General features: G+C 47.2%; 1 protein-coding gene across 3 annotated transcripts; it reads left to right on the forward strand.

Moving 5' to 3' along the window:
• Window positions 1-2,520: 2,520 nt before the first annotated feature.
• Window positions 2,521-8,516, forward strand: VGLL2 (vestigial like family member 2). 3 transcript variants are annotated; one of them, XM_082756652.1, is made up of 4 exons: window positions 2,521-2,726; window positions 4,448-4,736; window positions 6,016-6,531; window positions 7,347-8,516. In XM_082756652.1, the coding sequence occupies exons 1-4, from the start codon at window positions 2,646-2,648 to the stop codon at window positions 7,388-7,390; spliced, it is 930 nt and encodes a 309-aa protein (XP_082612778.1). In that variant the 5' UTR covers window positions 2,521-2,645; the 3' UTR covers window positions 7,391-8,516. The 3 variants fall into 3 exon arrangements, with proteins under 3 accessions (XP_082612778.1, XP_082612779.1, XP_082612780.1); XM_082756653.1 differs by having other exon boundaries at window positions 7,509-8,516; XM_082756654.1 differs by lacking the exon at window positions 2,521-2,726 and adding an exon at window positions 2,837-2,903.
• Window positions 8,517-17,048: the final 8,532 nt, after the last annotated feature.

The following is a 17,048-nucleotide window of genomic DNA, read 5'->3' on the forward strand; positions in this document are numbered from 1 at the left end:
GCCTTGGATCAGACGTGAGGTTGGCTGACCAAACCTGCATGCAGAGGGTGGACACACTGGGGTTGCATGGAGGATGTCCAGAGCAGGTGAGCAGCACAGGGAGTTGGTCCTACCATGTTTCCATTGTTTTTTTGTCCTAGTGTCTCTGAGTGTTAACACCTTGTTGGATGGGTTTTTTGGGTGTCCAGATCTTCATTGTAACACACAGCTCTTATTTTGTGTAAGGTTACAGAATAATGAGAAGGTAACTTTGAATCGCATTATAGGAATGCTTTCCAAGGCACATTGTAACTCTCCTCATGGTGCTGTTGTGAAAAACTATGGGTATATGAATGTAGGATAGAGGCCATTGCCAATGTTTAAGTGTACAAAGCCAACTGTAATGCATGTCCTTCCTAAATGTGTTCTTCCCTTCATTGCTGTCATAATTTTCTCTGTAAGATATCTCAGCTGCCTTTCTTTGTTTTCCAAGGCTTTGTTATTTCTTATGTGATGCAACACACCTAAGGTTCTTTGGTTGGGACCAAGAAAAGATATTTATATATAATTGTACATATGTAGTGAGATCATTAGTGAATATAGTTCTGACCCATGGTTTCCAGGATCATTTCTTATATTGGGACTGATTTCAGAGAGCATACTGAAAAGGCAAAACAATGCCAGCTCTTTGCTATGAATGCTTGCATTGCTCTGCCTTAAGGCACTACAGTTTGGTCATGTTTGCACAGTTTCACTGTCAAATGACTGTAAAAGAAATTGCATTCACACCAAGCCACATCAGACCTACTTGTGTGTGAGGTAAAACCACTAAATTCAGCCCTGGAGAGGTTCTCCAGGGGACACAACCTAGGCTCTCTGCCACATCACAGCACCCAGTCTCGTATTGCTATTGCACTTTGGATTTTTCCTTCATACAGAGCACGTGCTTCACCACGGCACATGCCAGGTGTCAACTCGTGGTGTTGCACAAAGCCATTGAAGAAGTGCTTGTGCAAACAACAGGGGAATATGTGGTGTTTGGGGATTGCATGTCCAAGGCATACTCACCTCCTGAGAAATGGACATCCTTTTCGGACTGCCACCCAGCATGCTGCTGCCTTCAGAACAGGCACAGATCTCCCGGTGATGGGAGAACTGCCAGGCCCCCGACCCCTGGAGCAAGGGCACACTAGTGGCAGCAGAAGCGAGATCCCATGGCCCCGGTGAGGTCCCGCAGCCCCCAGCCACAAGGACTGAGGGGCGCTCCCTTGCTGGCAGAAGTGCTTTGGATGCTCACCACAGAGTGAGCCCTTCCCTGCACGGTGCCTGTTTGCTTTCTGCTCAGGAGAAACAAAATGATAGAGTGTGAGACACGTTTCCTTTTTGAGGCTGGATACCGACAGTTCCTCCCCTCGTTCTCATCTCAGCCACTGGCACAAAATTTGGTGTGAAGGAGGACTGAGTGGTGCCGGGGCTAAACCATGCAGCCACGAAGTTCCAGGTCACATTTCCGTACAGAAAACAAATTTACCAAACTAGAAGAGCAAGAAACAAATGTTTTAAATATGAATTGAAAACCTTGCCCCCGGTTAAGAAAAAAATATGCTCGTTAGGCACTGAAATATGATTTTTGGCAAAGAGTGGGCATTCAGAACAATTCCTGAAATTTGAAACATAAGATTAGTTTTTTCTGACAAACAAACAAAACAGAGGCAAATGCTAACCTTTTTAATTATGAGGATTTCCTACTAAAGTTCAGTTAAAGAATTCCGGGTCTTCAAAATCCAAAGCATTCATTCTTTTCAGCTTTTTTTTTCCCCATGATTTTTGTTAATAATCGGCATTTGAAAAGTAAGCGATATTCTTTCACTTTTCCTTTATTTTCAGCTTTATTACAAGAGGTTAAAAATAATTTAGAAGGTACGAAGAAGCCGGCAGTCTGAAAGGGCTGCTGCTGAGCTGAGGACTCACAGCGCTGCCTTGGGAGCCGCTTTCCCTCCTGGGCATCGCGGGTGAGGGTACGGCCACCTGCGTGCGCCTGGGGGGCACCCAGCGGGCAGCTGGGGAGCAAACCCCGCTTACCTGCACCAGGATTTGCTCTTTCCACACGAACCGCGGCGTCGTTTTGGTTTCCGTTCAAAAAGCATCCTCGCTCCCGCGACGTTTCTGGGGAGGTTCCTCCTCCACAGGCAACTTTTTTCCCACCTTGACCGGCCAGACCTGGGAATTCCCGCAACTCCGCGGCAGCGTTTTGGGGCTCACACTGCTCCCCTGGGGGCTTGGGGGGGCTTCACCCACGTTCCTCCCTAGCCGGGCAGTACCAGGAACCCCTCCCGCTCCCCATTTGCCCCAGTTTGGCGGCTGCATGGGCGGGGAGGGAGCACGGAGAAACCCCCCCGGAGCGATAGCAAAAATGCTGCTGGGGGTCCTGCCCGGCTACCCCGCCCCTGCCCCGGGGCCGAAGCCCCCCGGCGCGGTTGCGGGCGGTTTTGGGATCCGGGAGGGAACCGTGCGGCGGGGGGAGGCAGGGCGGGGGGGGCAGCTCATCCCCCCTCACTCCTCCCACCGAGGAGCGGTGCCTCTTAACCCCCCGGATCCTCCCTCCGTCCCACCGAGCACAGCTCCGCTTTGCAGAGCAAAAAACGAAATTTCGGCGGCGGCCAGCCATGAGCTGCCTGGATGTTATGTACCAAGTGTACGGGCCGCCCCAGGCGTACTTCGCGGCAGCCTACAGCCCCTATCCCCAGGTACGTGCGGGCTGCAGGGTGGGAGGGGTGTCGGCGGGAGGATGGCCGTCTGGGGCCTCACCAAAAGGAAAAAGGGAAAAGGAGAAGGGGAGGGGACGGGGTGGGGGAGAAGCTCCGGCAGCCTGCGATGGTGAGCGGAGCAGAGCCGCATCCCACCTCGGTGCGGGGCTCGGCGCGGTACGTACCCCGGCTGGGCGCCCCGGGAGCGGGAGCGCGACATGAACCCTGCGATGGCTTTTTTTGGGATTTTTTAGGGATTTTTTTTAAATTTATTTTTTTCCCCTTTGCCTGGACGGGCTCCATCCGAGCGCGACTGGAGGGAGGGGACAGTGATTCTCCAGCTTTGCGGGGAGCCCGTGCAGGGACCGGCGGGGAAGCGCTGCCCGAGGTGTCCCCGGAATCCCGCAGCGCGCCCCCGCTTGCGGGACCTTCCCTCGGGAAACGGAGTCAGCGCCGGGAGGCCGGGGCGGGAGCCGAGGCCCCGACGGGAGCCGAGGCTGCGGTGCCGCCGGGGATGCTCCAGCCCCCGAGGAACAGGCGGGTGCCCTGAGGGGGTCGAGGGGACCTTTGGTGGCATCTGCAGCCCCTCTGTGCTGTGGCCTCGTCGCATCGGGGTGCGCGCTCCTTCTCCTCGGGCTGCACCTGATGCACGGCGCTACCACTCGTTTGCTCGTGGGGTGTGGGTTTGTTTTTTTTTTTATTATTATTTTTATTTTTATTTTTCTTCCTGTCCTTTAGTCCTTCCAAAGCCGGAAGGCGGAATTTCCCTGCAAACGAAAAAGGGGAGCGGAGGAGGCAGAAGAGCCCCGGGCTGGCGGCAGCCCCCGGCCCCGCTCCTCGTCCCCACGGCGTGGCCACCAGGGTGGCACCTCGGGCGGCTGGCAGCGGGGCCGGAATACCTGTTACAAATAGCAAATGATGTCTTCCCCCACCTTGCCCCCCCCCTCGGCCCGTCCGCACACGGGTGACATTATTTAGGGGGATGATTATTACCTCAATGGCCGAGCCGGCAGCCAAGTGGAAAGGCGGCAGTCACGACGTGACTCTCAGCCGGATTTCGAGCCATGGTTCAGCTATGAAATACCCCGCGGGGCTCAGCCCGGGGCTCCCTCCTTCCCTACCTGCCTCCCCCCGGCTCTCGGTGCTGCTTCTCCCTACCCTCAGCGGCCGGGAAGAGAAGGGTCTCGGCGCCCCATCGCTTATTTCTAAGAAAGTCCCAGCGGCTGCGGGTGCTTTGAGGCGGGTGCAGAGGGCACGGGGAACACCCAGCAAACTTCCCAGCGCCCGCGGCTTTCTTCCCCCGGCGGAACCCAGCAGAAGCAGCAGAAGCTTGTAGGAAATACCTGAGGCTTCTCGCCGGCCGAGGCGGTGCTTTTTGCCCTGAAAAGTGTTTGAGGCTGCTGGAGTTGGGTCTTTTATTTATTATTTTTTTTCTTTTCCCCCTTCCTCCTCCTCGCCGCCGTGCACTCGGTGTGCAGCCCGTCGCCGTTCGCCTCCCCCCGCTGCCAGCACCGCCGCTGCCTTTCGCCCCCTCGGTACTTCCCCTCCTGTGCGCCAGGGTTTCTTCGTGGTTTTGCATCCTTTTGCCACTTTTTGCATCCTTTTGCAACCCCTCGCATCCTTTTGCGGGAGCACGGAGGGAGCGCCGAGCCCCGGGCACCTCGGCGCTCTGCACGGCGTGACCGGCTCGTTTCTCCCTCCCTGCCTCCCCCTTCCTCCAGAAACTCGCCTTTTACTCCAAAATGCAAGAAGCCCCGGAGAGCGGCAGCAGCGCCAGCACCAGCAGCTCCTTCTCCGGCCACGCCGCCGCCAGCATCAAGGAGGAGGACTGCAGCCCCGAGAAGGAGCGACCCCCCGAGGCCGAGTACATCAGCTCCCGCTGCGTGCTCTTCACCTACTTCCAGGGGGACATCAGCGCCGTGGTGGACGAGCACTTCAGCCGGGCCCTCAGCCAGCCCAGCAGCTTCTCCCTCGGCAGCGCCAAGGCGAGGAACGCCGGCTCCTGGCGGGGTGAGCGCGGTGCGGGGTGAGGGGGTGTAGGGTGAAGGGTTGGAGGGCTGCGGGACCTGGCTCGGCCACCGCGGCTTGGGGCTCGGTGAGGTGGGGAGTGGAGATGGGAGCAGAAGGACAAGAGGCCCTGGGAAGGAGCTCAGCAGGTTCCCACCGCTGCAAATTGGAAGATGCATGACCCCGTGCATCATCCAGTGTGTGTCATTGACATGGTCAGAGGCAAGGACCCGAAATTGCAGAGATTCTCCATAACTGTGCCCTGTTTTACCCTAGACGGACTCATGGGGTACTCGATATGGCAGGGAATAACCTGTCCTGCTTTCCGGGACCCCCATCGCCAGGCCAGATGCCTAGCTGAGAGCTAATTTCCCAGTCTCTTCATGAAATTCCCATTGGTGGCTTCTAAGACTGCCATGCTAGTTGAAGTATTTCATGGGTGGAAGGCACTCAGTGCTGAAAGAAGAGAGATTTCCTTGTCCGTCATGAACTGCTTCCCCTTCTCCTGAGTAATTTCAGGGCTCTGAGCTAATTTACCTCCCCGGAAAATGTGGATTAAGGGCATGTTTTCATTTGTTTCAGCAACTCTGTGCATTCCCGACCAACCATGCGTAGCACCTATCTCTGTGTTAGCAATCACTATTCCACCTCACACATGGCTTACTGAACAAGGAAAATGCAGGAGCCTTGTCCTTCACCCTGCCAATCCCTAAAGATCCACAGAATGCTTCCCAGATATGTTAGCGGTATATCCAATAAACAGGCACAAGCCCAATGGGGAAAAAATTGCCAAAAAAAAAAATTCCCCAGATGTTTAGAAAATTCAAGCTGGCACATAGTCACATCTCACAGTGTTGCTGTCCACTCTGAAACTTCACCAAGGAAGCAGTAGCTTTCCTGTCAGGGTTGGGGCATCCTCTGAGGTGTTGGGCATAAATGTTTGGACAGTGAGATTAGGACAAAAAAAAAAAAACAAACAAACAAGAGAAATCCAGCCCAGAAACTTACTGTGGAGCACAATAACTGACTCAGTTTTCACTACTGAGGGAAAGAGGTATTTCCCTTGCCTTAAGTAAGAGTCTTTTCCTTAAGCAGCTACTAAAAGAAACCTGGAGCAAATTGCTCCATTTTCATGGATCATCCCTGGGCTAGGCATGTTGGATATGTGGCTGGAGAGGAATCTGTTCTTGTGGGGAGCAGCTCCTTGTGTTCAGCAGTGGTCTGGGGGATAAAGACATCACTGGGTGCTCACTTCCCTTTCTTCTCTTCTCTCCCGCACTAGACGGCTCCTTCCCAATGAGCCAGCGCAGCTTCCCCCCATCCTTCTGGAACAGCACCTACCAGCCCTCCTCAGTCCCTGCCACCCTCAGCAGCCCCCTGGCCGCCGCCGCCCACAGCGAGTTGCCCTTCGCCGCTGCCACCGACCCCTACGCGCCAGCCTCCCTGCACGGCCACTTGCACCAGGGTGGCCCCGAGGCCTGGCACCATGCCCACCACCACCACCATCACCACCACCACCACCCCTACCTCGGGACACAGAGCACCGCCTACCCTCGCCCCGCTGCCGTGCATGAGGTCTACGGCCCCCACTTCGACCCCCGCTACGGCTCACTGCTGGTGCCCACCGCCTCTGTCCGCCCCCACCGCCTCACACCCGCCGCCGTGCCCACGCCAGTCAGCCCCCCCTGCGACCTGGGAAAGGCCGAGGCAGGTGCCACTGCCACTTGGACAACACCAGCACCCTTCCCCAATGCGGCGGGGGACATGGCACAAAGCCTTGGCCTCAACGTGGACCCAGGTGAAGAGCAGCCCCCAGCCCCTTTTTGTCCCCCTGGCTCAGGGCCACCCCCATGAAGATGGTAGGACAGGAGGACCCAGTGTGGTGGGGCCCTAAGGGGAAATAAATTGGGGTTGGAAGCCACCAGCTCCAGCCCGTGTGCCCTTCTTGCTTTAGAGCCCTTTTGCCCTGTCCTTGCGAGGGCTGGCAGTAGGACAGAGCCCCAAGGGCCATCACTGGGCTCCTGCCATGGAGCAGGTGTGCAGGCAGCTGCATGGCTCTGTAAAGTACTGTAGGTTTATAAACAACCCCAGCTACTTTTTTTTTTTATTATTTTTTTTCTCCCAGTCTTTGAAAAGAAATGTACCCTTGCATTTGCCCAGCAAAAATAATAACAACAGAAAAAGGGCAATGGTTATTGCTGTGGCCAGTGAGGCTGGTACTGGTGTCCAGCGTCTATCTAGTCAGATGCCTGGACGTAAGGCCTGTAGCCATGACAGAGAGGTGACAGACTTGCCAAAGAGGTGACTCCTCAGCCAGTGGCAGCAGAGGCGAGGAAAGCCTGCTCCAGCTTCCTCTGGCTGAAGTTTGGTGACCACAGCCACAAATGGCTCCATAAGGTGGCCTTGCTTCAGGTTCAACAGGGATGCATGCCTGCCGCTGGAGAAGCCCAGGCTCTTCTCGCCTCACTGCTTTCTTCCAGCCCTGCTTTAGGAGCCCATGACTTAGGCTGAGCCTTCAATCTCGTGTGGCAGAAATGAAGTTTGTCTTTCTCTGTCCTTAAACACCTGTTTCTATTTTTCTTCTTCCTTTTTTTTTCTTCTCTCCATTCTCAGGTTTGCAGCCTCAGGACAAAAGCAAGGATCTGTACTGGTTTTAGAGCTGTCCTTCACTCTTCCTCCCCTGGCTCTCCCCTCTAGATCTCTGCCTGTTAGGCATGGTGGCATTCGGAGCTGAAGTCGGGTCACTTTGTAACAGCTTCTGGTCTTGGTTTGCAGCTCGACGTTACTCCTTCTGTGGTGGATCCCTTCTGAGCTGATGAGCTGACTCAAAGCCTCCCAGACCCCCCTTGCCCTTTTCCAAGCCCACCGTGGCCCTGCAGCCTGGGGAAAGACAACGGGACTTAAAGCAACCTGGCATCGCAAGGACGGTCCTTTAGACTTATTTTGGAGAGGAAAACTCTTCTGTTGAGAGAGGAGAGCCAAAGACCATGAACTTCTATTTAACCAAACTCCACTCCCTGAACTGCAGTTGGACTGCTTTAAAAGAGTTGAATGACATCATGTACAGTGATGCAAAACCACTGGCCTTCATACAGGAGACAGAGGAAATTGTTTTTTTGTTGTTGTTGTTGTTTTTTTTTTTTTTTTTTTTTTTTTTTCAGTGGTGTGAATATTTTTTTATGGCAGTGAAAATTATTTCTAGAATGCAACATGGGAAAATCTATTTAGCAGTTTTGAACTGGATTTTTACTTTACATTATAGAAAAGTAAAAGGAGAAGAAACTGGAACTCATGAACGTTTTTGGACTACCAAGGAACTGGTCAGATTTTTCAGCTTTGTGGTAATGAGTGGCAAGCGTCTAGCTTGGGCCACCTGCCTTGGGCTTGCAGAAATGCAGCTGTTCTGTGGACAACTGTTCAAACTCCAGAAATACAAAAACCAAGGTGGCACTTCTCAGAGTTTGGCATTTGCATTGGATACGTAACAGTTGTTTATTTTCTTTCTTTTTTTTTTTTTTCCTTTTTTTTACAAGAAACATTTTATGGTGAAAGCTAAACCCTCTTAAAGAAGTGGGGGAAGGAAACAAAAAACTGCTTGCCCTCAACCCAACAATTTTAAGGAAAAGCCCATGATGGACAATAGGTCTGGGTTTAACATTTCCCATTGTCTACTTGTTGCTGTCATTTTGTCACTTTAATAGCTGTTTTGTTTTGTTTTGAAAGAGGGAATAAGATATCTATTTAACAGTAGGAAAGCTGCATTAAAGGTATCTCTTTCTTTCACCCTGTGTGCTTTTATGAAGAATTAAAACAAAGAGAAATGAGGCAGACTAGAAACTTCAGGATGAAATAGGAAAAATACCTATAGTGTGGATGAAGTGAGTTGTTTTATTACTTTGCATTAAAGCTAAATAGAAATCTTAGCAGTTGAAAGTATTTTCCTAATGAGTAAAAAATAAGGTGATAAATGCAAAAGATATGAAAATGCAAAACTGTGGCAACACTACATTTTAGTGTACATTGTATTTTTAAGGTGGGTTAAAACAAAGGTGGTACCCTGTAATAAGAGATGCTTCTTCACAAAGCCAATAGAAGAAAGGACTGTAACAATCAGCATGGTTATTTTGCACTGGTAAGTTAAAATGCTATTACAGAGTGATGAATGGCTAATGAAACAGTGCAAAAGTGGCAATTTCCACCTATACTTAAAAGCCGATGTTTTTACATGCAAAGCATCTGATCCCAACAGTATGGCTTTTTTTCTTTTTTTCTTAATGTAATGTCTTTGAAGGCTGACAAAGTTCAGTGTGTGTGAGAAGACAGTCCTCTCACTAGGAGAAGCAGTGTTAGAAAATGGACTTTTGTACTGTTCTGAGGGTTTTCACTTTCCAAAACCTGGTGTAACGTGGCAAAGTGTTGAATAACCAGAGCGCTTGCTCCTCCTAGGTCAGCAATAAATGAGAGAAAGAATTTATGGGAAAGAACAGGAGTGTTAAGAACAAGAAAATAAGAAACCAGTGTGAACAAATATTGTGAGAATCTTTCTTATTTCTTATTAAGCAAAGGAGGGGCTTCGAAATACAAAGTGTGCAGAGCATACCCAGCCAGAGCTGGGCAAATGGCAGGAGGTGACTTGCCATGGTCACTTCAGCCAGACTCACGGGGTCCAGTCAGCCAGATGCCAAAACTTTTTTTTTTTTTTTTTTTTTTAGGATTAGTTGGGCTCTAACATTGGTTGTGCTTCAGTGCAATTTCTTTCTTTTTTTTTTTGTCTTTCTCATTTTCTCTCTCTCCTCCTAGTGAGGATGACTGGGTAATACAGCCCAAATATATTTGGAAGCATTTTTATAAATAAAAAACACTTGTTTACTTCATAGGCATTTACAATTCATTTTGATTTTGAACATTTTCAAGCATGAGGATTTATGCAATGAATACACGAATATTGCTATTGATATTCACTCTCCAAGTACTTATCGTCATATCATGGAAACATCCAAACACTAAAGTCAGGATTGTGGCTTATAGCATTAGGTGCTATGCAAACCAGCTTTTTAAAGTGCTCCTACTCCAGATGCGCTGCAGCCTGGAGGTGTACATGTATGTGCCCTGTTTTGCCTAAGCCTTGCAGAGCTTGGCTCTGTGGGTTATCCTGACTGCGGGGGCTGCTCACAGCTCCCACCTTTAGGCTTGGGAGTGAGGCTTTGCAGGACTGGGGCTGCAGCTCATGTTGCTAGAGGAGGAACTTCATCCTGTGCTACAGACTGCCTGGCACAGGGGAGGGGAGTCTTCTCATGCAATAACCTCAGTGCCATTTCATAAATCTGCATTATTCCTCTTTGCATCACAGTTTAATTGCTTAATCCTGAATGTTTGCAAGAAATCTGAAAATGCAAAAGGTATGCTTTTTATATGTTCTTATACGTTATGTTTGTCTTATACGCCACGTGCTGATCCCACACCAGAAGAGCAAGGCTGTTGGTCCCAGTCCTGCAGCCTGAGGAGCATACCTTCCAGGTGCCCCTCCTGTGAGCGTAGCATGCAGATTAGCACCATTTGCTGCTCTCCAGCTATGCCCTAACAAACAAACACCACTCATGGCCTATTCGCGCAGACACCAGGACAGGAGGTGAAGGGCCTGGGGTGGCAGCAGGTTGGCACCGAAGGAGGCACAGAGGTGACTCTGCTCAGCCACTGAGTGTCAGTGTGTGGAGTGAGCTCCAGGCATGTTTGCTGCAGACATTTCATCCCTGCTCTGAAAATAACTGAAACTGAGTGCAGCACAGAGTAAAATTGTTTCAGTGAATGCAGAGGCTGACGGTGATATTTGCGGGAGAAACTGGGGAGGGGACACAGTATTTGTGGCCGCAGTCTCCTCTGTATTTTACCAAAGGTCTCCCTGTGGAATAGCCGCAGTTGCAAGAAGGCAGTGCAGGGCTCCTAAGAGACAAATATATATGTCCCTGCATTTGAAGTCTCATGTCAGCTCACTTTAGGGTAAATGTTCCTCCCTTCCTGCCGCCTGTCCCACTGAGTCTCCCACTGGAGCCCCCAGGGGAGCGGGAGGGGAGGAGAAAGCTGAAAACCCCTCCGTGCCTCCCTTGGATTGTGCTCTGCCCGTCTCCAGGGAAATGTATCTGCCCTGTCTCCTCCTTGGGTCAGAAGCCATCCCTTCTCGCTTTACCTTTGAAGTCCTATTTAGGTTCGTGACAAGCCATAGAGAGGGCTTAAAGGCTGGTCCCTTCCTAGAAGGGAGGAAAATGCTACGGGTGGCTTTAGATGCAGCAGGGGCCTCTGACTGGCAGTTCCCATGCATCTTTTTCTGGGCAATGGCTGTAATTAAGATGCCCTTTTGATTACAGAAAGGCGAGTCAGCTCCTCTGGGGGATTGTGGTGTCCTGGCTGGCTTCCCTGGCCTGCCACCCAGAGGAGCAGTTGCAGCAGGGGAAGGAGAGAGACTTGTGGTGTGATTATTTGGAGGAGTGAGGCACTTGTTTTGCAGTTTAAGCAATTCTGCACAGGGAAATAAGACTATAAGGTAGTGCAAGAAAAAGGAAAAAAAAAAATAAAAAATAGAACAAGAAAGAGGAAAAAAAATAAGAAAAAGGGAAAGAAAAAGAGAAAGAAGAAAAATAAAAGAGAAAAATGAAAGAAAAAAGAAAAAGGAGAAGGAAAAGAAAAAGAAAAAGGTGAAGAAGAAGAAGAATGAACAAACATAAAAATGAAATAGAAAAGAAATAAAAAAAAAAAAGAAAAAAAAAGAAAAAAATTAAAAAAAGAAAATGAAAGATAAAAGAAAAAAAGTAAGAAAAAAAAAAAGAAAAAGGAAAAGAGAAAAGGAAAAAGAAAAGGGAAAAGGAAAAGAAAATAGGAAAATAAATTAAAAAAAAAAAAAAAAAAGAAAAAGAAAAAGAAAGAAAAATGTTAAAGGAAAAGAAAGAAAAGAGAAAAAGAAAAAGCCTTATTTCAGTCAGCCCTTAAGCTTTCAGGGTACAGCCTTGGGAAGTGATCCATTCCTTTAGCTCCACCACAGTTAGCCCGCTCTCTAACCCAACTGCACTGACAAGCAGCTCGGACCAGAAATGTCTTACCATTTGTGTCCGTCTCTAACCACACAGAAGGAGTTGTTTTGCAGCACACCTTCTACTGCCTCCCCAAGCAGGGACACCCCATGAATGCTGTGCCCTGCACCCTTGAGCAGATTGCATCGGAGAGTTGTGTGCCCTCTCCTCCTCCCTGAGCCCCCTGAGTGCAGCCCTCCTGCCCCACCTGGCACAGTGCCTCCGGGCTCAGCACCCCCACCTCTGTCTTCTTCATCTTCTCCACTTCTCCTCCTCTCCCCAGACATCGGCTCCATTCCCCAACCTCCATCCACAGCTGCCCTGCCTCAGGCAGCCTCTCCCCTCACACACCTACCCACCCGGCACCATGAGGAGCAAAGGGGCAGCAGTAGGTGTTTGAAGTGTCAGTACTTGTACAAGAAACAGAGCTGAACAAAAAGAGCCAGCACCTTGGCCTCCAGTCCTGCTCCCTGGTAGCAGGAACCAGCTCTGAACCCCTGGCCCAGCAGAGCCAGGGATTTATTTATTTATTTATTTTTTCCACAAGCAGAGTCCTAAAGAGCTGTGACAGCCCCTCTTGCACACAGACACAAATGATTATTCTCTCTTGACAGACCTGCACAGCTCCGTCTGTGTATTTAACTGCAGTCACAGGGAGCTGGATCAGGAAAGAGACACTTGATAGCTGCTGTTTCCGTGGTTGAAATATTTGTGAAGTTAGCGCATAATCTGAAAGCAGAAGCTAATAAATTATAGGGTGCTAATTGGGGCCGGAGTGGAGCTGTCAATCATATTTATCCTAAACACACAGAGACCCTCATAACCTAAAAAGGCAAGAGAGACTCCAGGAACAGCTCCCAGTTGTCACTAGCCATGACCTCCACTTCAGTGAGAGCACAGAGAGCCAAGGCAGAGAGTTTGTTCTGCTACGAAGATGCAAATCCTGTGCCTAAGAGGGCACTTGTATGTGTTTTTGTTTACCCTCTTCTGGCGGTGCATTTCCCAGAACACTTTATTGTTTTGCAATACTCTTGCAATTTTAAAAAACATAAAAACATGTAGATCAGATAAGAATTTGCAATGCCTGTATTCGCACAGCCCTTAGAGTAACAGGCACAATTTTTGTCACTGTCCAGTCCCATATAAGCCTCTCTTCTAAAAGTTACCATATTGCTCCATTTCTTTTTTTTGTTTCTCATGCCCTAGAAACATGTATATTTCCTGAAGTCTGCAGGGGTCTATGATCTGAGCCAAAACAGAACAGTGCAAACATCATAGCAGTAGGACACTTGCAGTCACTCCATTGCCTCATTTTCCTATATTGTTTCCATCAAGATCTTTGCATGTTACTCATATAGCACAAAATTGACTCAAAGACTGCTGAAGAGGATCTTAGCAACACGTTTCCCCTAGAAATTCATGCCTACATTAAGACTAGAAGGCATTTCAGGAAGTGCTCCTTGGAAAAAAAGATCCTAAAAAATTTTAGGAACAATCCAAAAGCAAGAGATGGGAAAGCTGGTTGTTACTGACAGCCTGACTGCTGCATGCACACCTGAGAACTGAGCTGCAATAAGGTCAAACCCTTTTCCTTCCTGGTGGTAGACACTTCACCAGGCCCTTAGAGACTCTCTAGACTAACTGCTGCAAGGCCACATGATACATGCATGAAGTTTTTTAAACTTTTAAAGTTTTTCTAAATGGGTCATTTTTTCCCCATTTTTTGATGCCTGATTTAATTACTTAATGCTTTAATTCAATGTTGAATTAAAAACTATTTAGCATTTAATAGCATTTAATTTAACATTGAATACTGGCAAGCAGCGGAACCAACAGTCCCTTCTCAGATGGCTTCCATGAAATGACAGCACCAAACCTGGCTATGGTGCTACTGCAGCCAAGAGCCACCCCTGGGTGGACCAGGTGTGAGGACATGTTTGACAGCTGGCTCTGCTTTATCTCGGCCATCTTCTCCCTGACATCTCTGTGCAAAGCAGGACAGCAGGGCTGTTTGCATCTGCTCAACATATGGTTGCAATAGCAAGTCTTAAAGAATGGCAGTGGGAAAAGGACAGAAAAGTAATCTTAATTCACCTGTACTCAAAATGCAGCTAAGTGGGATATTAAAAAAATAATAATAATAATAATTTAAAAAAAAAAAAAGTTAATTCCTTAATTACTTTTTATTTTCCAACAGCAAGTATGCGGGAAGGCTCACATGAGGATTAAGCCTGTGTGTGATGTACACTGACTCCTTCTGTCTTCTTTCCAAAATTAGTCCATGATCACCAGCAAAACCTAATCATCTTCATTCCCAGTCTATGGCAACGCTCTCAGTGTGTCACACTGTTGTCACATCTGACACTGCATTTAGGTTTTGAGAAGTTTTTTTAATGAATTAGAATCACACAACCATACACAAACTAAAGTGTGAATACAAACCAATGTTTTTTTAAATTTTGGAAATTAAACAAGTGAGTATAACAACAGCCATATAACTATAACTATACTATACTATAAATATAACTATAACACATAACTACACAAGCTAGTGCTGCCCTCCTCTCCCTTTCAGTGGAGAGGTGTACTTAGAAGCTCCTGTACACTGGTACTGAGAGCTGAACCTCTCCTGATACAGCAATCCTCAGACATTCAGCTATAATTCACCCAGACTCCTACAGATTCCAACAGAATTTGCTTATATCGGTACTTTCTGTCAGGACCTCACCCCTAGAGTAAACATTTATTCTTCAAGATATGCACTTCTGGCACAAGGAGTCTTCTCAGAGCTTTCTCAAAATTAGTAAAACGCTGTCTGCAAATGCAGAGTAGTTTTAATGAAAAAAAAAAAATAAAAAGCCTAGCAGGTATAAGATTTGGGTATCTGTATGTGTGGTGTTTGTACACACAGATCATACTATTAATTTTATTTTAGCAGATTAAGGCAGAGAATAATTCTTATTGCCTTAAGCGCTAAACTCAAAAATTATAGAGTGATATCTTTATTAAGATGGCAAAGACTATGTCAGCAAACAAACTGAGGAAAGCACAAAGCTGGCAAGATCCTACTTGAAGACCATAGGGCTGGACTGTGTGAGTTGATTTCCATCCTTGGGGATGTAGTGAGATCAGACTAAAGAAATATGAAGATGTGAGAGAAGATATTCTTATAGGAGGTTAATTCTGTGACTCCCAGAGTTCTGCCACTTCTGTTTTTCTGTAATAGAAAGCCAAATATATTTGTGACTGGAAATTACTGAGAACTTAGGCATGGTCAGGACTCCTGGAAAGGTGTGAAAATTGGATACGTGAAGAGAAATACACTAGGAGATTAAACAGGGTACTGAGATTTTGGTGCCATAAAACAATGTTGAAACTCCACTGAATTTTCTATGGAATGAACAGGAAAGAAACTGTAGTTGCTTACTGTACTACATCAGACCACAGAGGTATTTTAGTGGCCTCATCTCTAACAGTCACTGAGTGACTTATACTGTTAGGGAAGATAGGAGGGAGAAAAAGAAAGGGGAAAGAAAAAAAAAAAAGAGAGAGAGAAAAAAAAAAAAAAAGAAGAAGAAAAAAAAAAAAAAGAGCCAGCTATGTCAACAGCATTGCAAAAGAGATTGGTATCCACACTGAGAGTGGCTATTTTACAGCTCACTTCTTACCGTAAAAGATAGAAGGCAGTGATGAACGTCCTCCAAATGGAAGACGTCATCTGAAGAAGTTAACACATTATAAAAAAGGTTATTTTATACGGTAGTATCAGTCATGCCACTGGCAATAATGACAATATTTTGGCATCATCACTTGGCTTTGAAGCACAGGGTTTCTGGTTATTTATTAGAGTTAAAACATAATATCAGCTAGAGGTGCCAAGTGTCATTATAAATAGAGCCATGATCATTTGAAAAATCCACCTGGTATGCAAGCTCCTGCAACTCACTCCAGTGTGCATGTGTAAGAAAAACTTTCAAGAATCAATTAAAATAAATGAAGGTGAAATAAGACTTTTCATCCACTGACAGAGTTGTTAGGGCTATTTTACAGACATTCTTCACTGTAACAACTATTTTCATCTCTGTTAGAGCCAAATTAAGATCATCTTTGTGTAGAAAGAGGTAAATTTGCTACTAGAAGAAATCTTGCCTTCATGGTTTTATTAAAATGCATTGTCCTAAGCTCAAACCATGGAGAATCAGTTTCACCCAGTTATGCTTAGTGGAGCCAAATATGAGGACTGAATCCATCATAGGCAGCAATTTATAGATATAAAAGAAAAGAAAGAAGAAAAAAAAAAAAAAAAAAAGAGAGAGAGAGAGAGACAGTCAATTCAAATAGATGATAAAACTTTATTTGATGAAAACTGCTGCAGGGTCTCATGCTATAGTGCAGTGCCCCTGCTGTGAGTCCTTTGTGCCCCTCCATAAAAGTAGTGAGGAAACCAAATTTTGAGGGATCTTGTGTTCTGGAGGATGGAACTAGTCTCTGTTATCTAGGGCACCAGGAAAGTTGAGGAACACCAACTTACTCTCAGCTCTGGGCCCTGGCTAGAGCTTCTCAGATAAGTGAGGCTGTGGTGGATTCAGCTTACCTTCCTTGTCCCCACCACTTACTGTTTTTTACAGGTAATGAAGACAAGTAGAAAACACTCAGGACAGCAGTTAAGCTGCACAAGCTTTTGCATTTCTTGTTATCGCCTTAAAGTTCTCTGAATCTTGGGATGATGCCATTGAACCACAGACAACAGAGTCTCCCAAAGAAGAGAGACATGAACATTAAGTATAAAAAAAAGAAAGAAAGGCATCTTAATGTCCCGCATTTTTCAGTCCAATGTGATACGTTGTAAAGAAACAATGATACACAAACACCTCTTTTGCCTTTTATTTCACCTCTCAAAAATACCATTTTTCAAGCCATATGCTTCCAGTTCAGAGCTCTTGACAGGCACATTCCCCGAGCTCATGTTAAGTGGCTGAGCACTCTCTTTGGAGCACATGGGAAGAACTGAGTAATCCCACTGGAGCTTGGCATATCTCTCCTCAGCAGCTACACATAAACTTTCCACAACCTTCTCTTTGACCTGGTAAGGACTCAATAATTCTGTCAAAAAGTGTTGGGTTTTGCTTTGTAGGTTATTGTGTTTCCAAATTAAAAAAAAAAAAAAAAAAAAAAAAAGTGAGACAGTTTTGGGACATCTTTGGTCACCAGTATGCACTAACTCAAAAGCTCAACCCCCAAACCCAGAAGTGCA

This window comes from Aythya marila, assembly GCF_965140915.1.
Source record: "Aythya marila genome assembly, chromosome: 3".
Classification (NCBI taxonomy): Eukaryota; Metazoa; Chordata; class Aves; order Anseriformes; family Anatidae; genus Aythya; species Aythya marila.

What these genes read in the sequence shown, in the direction of transcription:
- VGLL2 (XM_082756652.1), top strand. Translation starts at nt 2,646, where the DNA reads ATGAGCTGCCTGGATGTTATGTACCAAGTGTACGGGCCGCCCCAGGCG. An exon ending in CCTACAGCCCCTATCCCCAG is followed by an intron (nt 2,727 to 4,447) that starts GTACGTGCGGGC and finishes CCCTTCCTCCAG; the next exon opens with AAACTCGCCTTTTACTCCAA. An exon ending in GAACGCCGGCTCCTGGCGGG is followed by an intron (nt 4,737 to 6,015) that starts GTGAGCGCGGTG and finishes CTCCCGCACTAG; the next exon opens with ACGGCTCCTTCCCAATGAGC.